At 40.9% G+C, this 4,144-nt stretch overlaps 1 protein-coding gene across 1 annotated transcript in view; it reads right to left on the minus strand.

The window, feature by feature from the left end:
• FLT1 (fms related tyrosine kinase 1) overlaps nucleotides 1-4,144 on the minus strand; it is a 154,772-nt gene that overhangs the window by 54,710 nt on the left and 95,918 nt on the right. Inside the window, exon 14 of the mRNA XM_019523793.1 lies at nucleotides 2,183-2,329. Within this exon, the coding sequence (XP_019379338.1) occupies nucleotides 2,183-2,329 (147 nt within the window). The remainder of the gene's footprint in view (nucleotides 1-2,182; nucleotides 2,330-4,144) is intronic.

Below are 4,144 nucleotides of genomic sequence, written 5' to 3' on the forward strand. Positions count from 1 at the left end.
TAAGGCATGCATGCCATGGGCCCTTCCCTCTAGGATGGGTGGGGGCAGGCCAATGGGCTGAGGCCAGGCAGGGGGTTGTGCTCTGCCACCACTGCCATGGGCTGAGGGGCGGGCTGTGCAATACAGGGGTGAGGGGTGGGCCGAGCAGCCCAAGGATGGAGAGAGCTATGGAGCAGTTCAAATGGTTCACCGGGTCCTTGCACTGTGCCTGCACTGTGGAGCTGCCTGATGATTACAAAACTGCTGTCTACACCTCAAAGCCACTGGTTAAGGCTGAGCAGCATAGGTCAGTTTCAGAGCTACTATCAAATTCAAAATTTGGTGTCAATTACGCTTTTGGAAGGGTAAAGAGGATCTTGCTTCATATTGCAGCAAAACTTTTCAACATGTTCATCAAGGATTTGGATTTTGGTATTAAAAGCGAACTAACGAAGTTTGCTGATGACACCAAACTATGGGGGAGTGTGGTTACTCTTGAAGACAGGCTGGCAATACAGGCTAACCTAAACAGGCTTGTGAGGGGGTCAGACCAGATGTCATTTAATACAAAGAAATGTAAAGTGCTCCATCTGGGGAGAAATAATTCACAACACACTCACAGGCTTAGCAGCTTGCTAGCACCACATCTGAATGAGGCCTGGGTGATGTGATAGACAACAAAATGAACATGAGCCACCAGTGCGATCCTGTAGCTGGCAGAGCTAATCAAACACTGGCATGCGTCTACTGAGGTATCTCAAGCAAAGCTAAGGATGTCATCCTCCTGCTCTACTTGGCCTTGGTGAGACTGCAGCTGGAGTTTGGGTCCAGTTCTGGGCACTGCACTTCAGGAAGGATGTGGAGAAGCTTGAGAGTCAAAAGGAGGGCCACATGCATGATTAGAGGCCTAGAGACCAGGTCATATGAGGAGAGGCTGAAAGACTTGGGACTGTTCAGCCTGGAGAAGAGAAGACTCAGAGGGGACTTGGTGGCAGCCTATAAGTATATCAAGGCATACATCAGGGCCTGGAGGAGCAACTGTCCACCAAGGCCACCCAGGGGAGGATAAGAAATAAAGGGCACAAGCTGATTGAGGATCGCTTTAGGCTAGACATAAGGAAAAACTTCTTTATAAGTTGAGTGCCAAGGGTTTGGAACAGGTTCCCCCCAGAGGTGATACAGTCGCCCACCCTGGCAATCTTCAAAAAACGTCTTGATGCCCATCTTGCTGGGGTCATCTGAGCCCAGTGGTCTTTCCAGCCCAAGTGTGGAAAGGCTGGACCCAATGATCTGTAAGGTCTCTTCCAGCCCCTAGCATCTATGAAACTATCATGTCCCCCTTTTAAGTGCCTTTTTTCCAAGCTGAATATGCGTATTCCTTTCAACCTCTCCTCATATAACTTGTCTTCCAAGCCGTTTATGATTTTTTCACCTGCCTCTGGACTCTCTCTAACTTCTCCACATCCTTTTTAGAGCTGCCCAAAACTGCACACAGTACTCTAAATGAGACCTAGCCAGTATCAAATAAAGGGGCATTATCACCTCTCATCTGTTGCTCCTGTTGATGTAGTCCAAAACTGCATTTGCTTTTTTTGCAGCTGTATCACACTGCAGAATCCTTCTGTAATTCTCTAATCCTTCACAAAGTCCTTCTCTAATTAGGATGCTGTCTCAGCATTTGGGAAATGGAAGTTCAAATCCTGTGCTACCAGAAACTTCTGGGTGACTGTTTGCAAGTTACTTAGCCTCTGTTCCTCAGCTCTCCATCTATAAAATAATGTTTCCCTGCTGCACAAAGATGTGGGGAGGAATAAATACACTAAAGAGTGGGTACATCTATACAAAATGCTGACTGCGCAGTAGCTACAAAATATGTGCAGTAGCACATCACAGCATGGACAGTGCTAATATGCTACTGCACAGTATTAGACTACTGCACAGTTTTGAACTACTGCACAGTAGCATCTCCTGAAAGATGTTTGCCAGCACTACTGTGCAGTAATTCTGGTTAATGCACATTTATTTCGTACTTGCTAATACAAGTACAAAATAAATGCTCAGTAACAACCATGTAGTAGTTTCTCATGTAGACACGCCCATTGTGAAGTATTTGGGTACCATAGGAATAGGTTCCATAGAGGTATCTATCTATGGTACATGTAAAGCAGCTATAAGAGAAGGTAAAAAAGGATGTTGGTCTCACCTGGTTCTTCATGTATTTCTTCGTGGTTTTTAAACCAGAATATCTGGGGCTCTGGGATGCCTTGCACTTGACATTCTAACGCAGCAGAGTTGCTGGAGTTCACTGTCTGATCACTGAGGTTGCGCAGGAGGGATGGGGCTTCTTGAGCTATAAAATAAAATGATACTTCAGTTATGACATGCCTGCAAACATCTGTTTAAAGTACAATCTCTTGCAGGGCTGCTTTAAAGTATCACAATGTGAAAGCTTTCTGGAGACATTCTACTAACATAATTATTTCCCCATTCTAATTAATATCCTTATTTACAAAAGAGCTTTTAATGTGACCTGGTGATTCCTTCTTAATTAAAGATTATTCCCCTTAATCAACTGTAATTGGGAATTATATCAGTCATAATCCATGTGATTTAACAAGAAATGCTTTTTTCAGATATTGTGTTAAAGTTTCTCTGCATTTTCTTACAAACAAAAGATAAATAATCTACATGGGAAGACTGTTATCTTCAGGAGAAACAAATTATAAGGACAAGTTTTTTAATGGGTTAGTGGAGTTAGTTTTTAAATGAGAATTTTTGCATCAGCGATGGTTTTATGCAATTTTCTACTGGATGTGTACATGAATGAAAGTTTCATTATTTATAAAACTGTGAAGATCGACATTATTATGAGCCTTTTGCAGTAAACTATCATACTACAAAACCAGAGTTGTCAGCACTGAATCACAGAGCAGTAGGCATCAGTCTGCATAAGTTCTTTAGTTTTTATATTACACAAACACTTAAGAACTAACGAGAAAACTGAATTTGGCAAAAACACTTGAGAACTAACCAGACAAAATTGAATTTGTAAGAAACGTATCCATTTTCCCCAGGTAGTTACCCCACCATAAAATGCAAGTTCCTAAAACAGCAACTCAAGAGGTAGAAGCTGGGCTCTTGGATTTTACACCATATCACAATACACAACTCCCCTTTTACAATAGTCACTATTATCTGTTAACATTCATACAAATGTGATAAAAATCAAATGTGATGACACAATATTTATTGCAACAACTGTCTTGAAAGTATATTGTATACTGGACGTACACCTGCAATGTGCTCTGACTCTGTACAAAATGAACGTTCCAATCAAAGATAAAGGAACCCCAAATAAGTTTTAAAACACAGCATTAGAGTCACCTCTGTAATAAGAGAAACAATTGACACTAACATTCTTTTCCTCATCATCTCCCAAACCATACATTTCTTCCCTCCTTTTTCCACAGAACTAAGGCTGTAATGACAAAGATCAGGGTCTTTACAGCACTGCCAATCATACAGCACAACTTTCTGCCACAATTGCAACTTCTCATAATACCCCTTTTGTATTTTGGTTTTGTAAAGGTTGAGCAAGAGCCGATGCATTATAGATTTTCTTGAATTTCCAGTTCCTGCAGGAATTGCTTCACTCTGAAATTTTTCTTTCAAGGAAACTTCCAGGATTAGATTTTACTAATGTACTAATAAAATAAGAAATGCTTCAGTGGGATGAGAGACAGCAAAAAACTTTGTCAAATATTTTAACAGCAATAAGACACATTCTTTATTGAGTGTGTTATATCCTTCCTAGAGATTGGACTCCATTATCTAACAAGTGTTTCTATTCTTACTATAATTCTATTATCTGATTTTGATGAAAAGCTTTTCAGTAAAGCTAGCCTCCTATGTATAATGTGTAATATATATAAACGCAAGGGCACTGAAAGTTTTCCACCATTACCCCTTGAAGTCAAATTCAACACACCCATCCAGCATCTCTGAATGATGCATTCTATCTGTAAATTCCTTGGGGCAATAACTCTTATAGCTTACAGTGCAGCAAGTAGTCCATTTTCAGTCTATAAACAATGCCAGCAGATGAAGCTTGAAAGTCCTTTTTTTCATGAATTCACTTGTTTTTGCTGGTAATGGCAGAAATAGG

Source organism: Gavialis gangeticus, unplaced genomic scaffold, assembly GCF_001723915.1.
Source record: "Gavialis gangeticus isolate Ggan-Ray unplaced genomic scaffold, GavGan_comp1, whole genome shotgun sequence".
Classification (NCBI taxonomy): domain Eukaryota; kingdom Metazoa; phylum Chordata; order Crocodylia; family Gavialidae; genus Gavialis; species Gavialis gangeticus.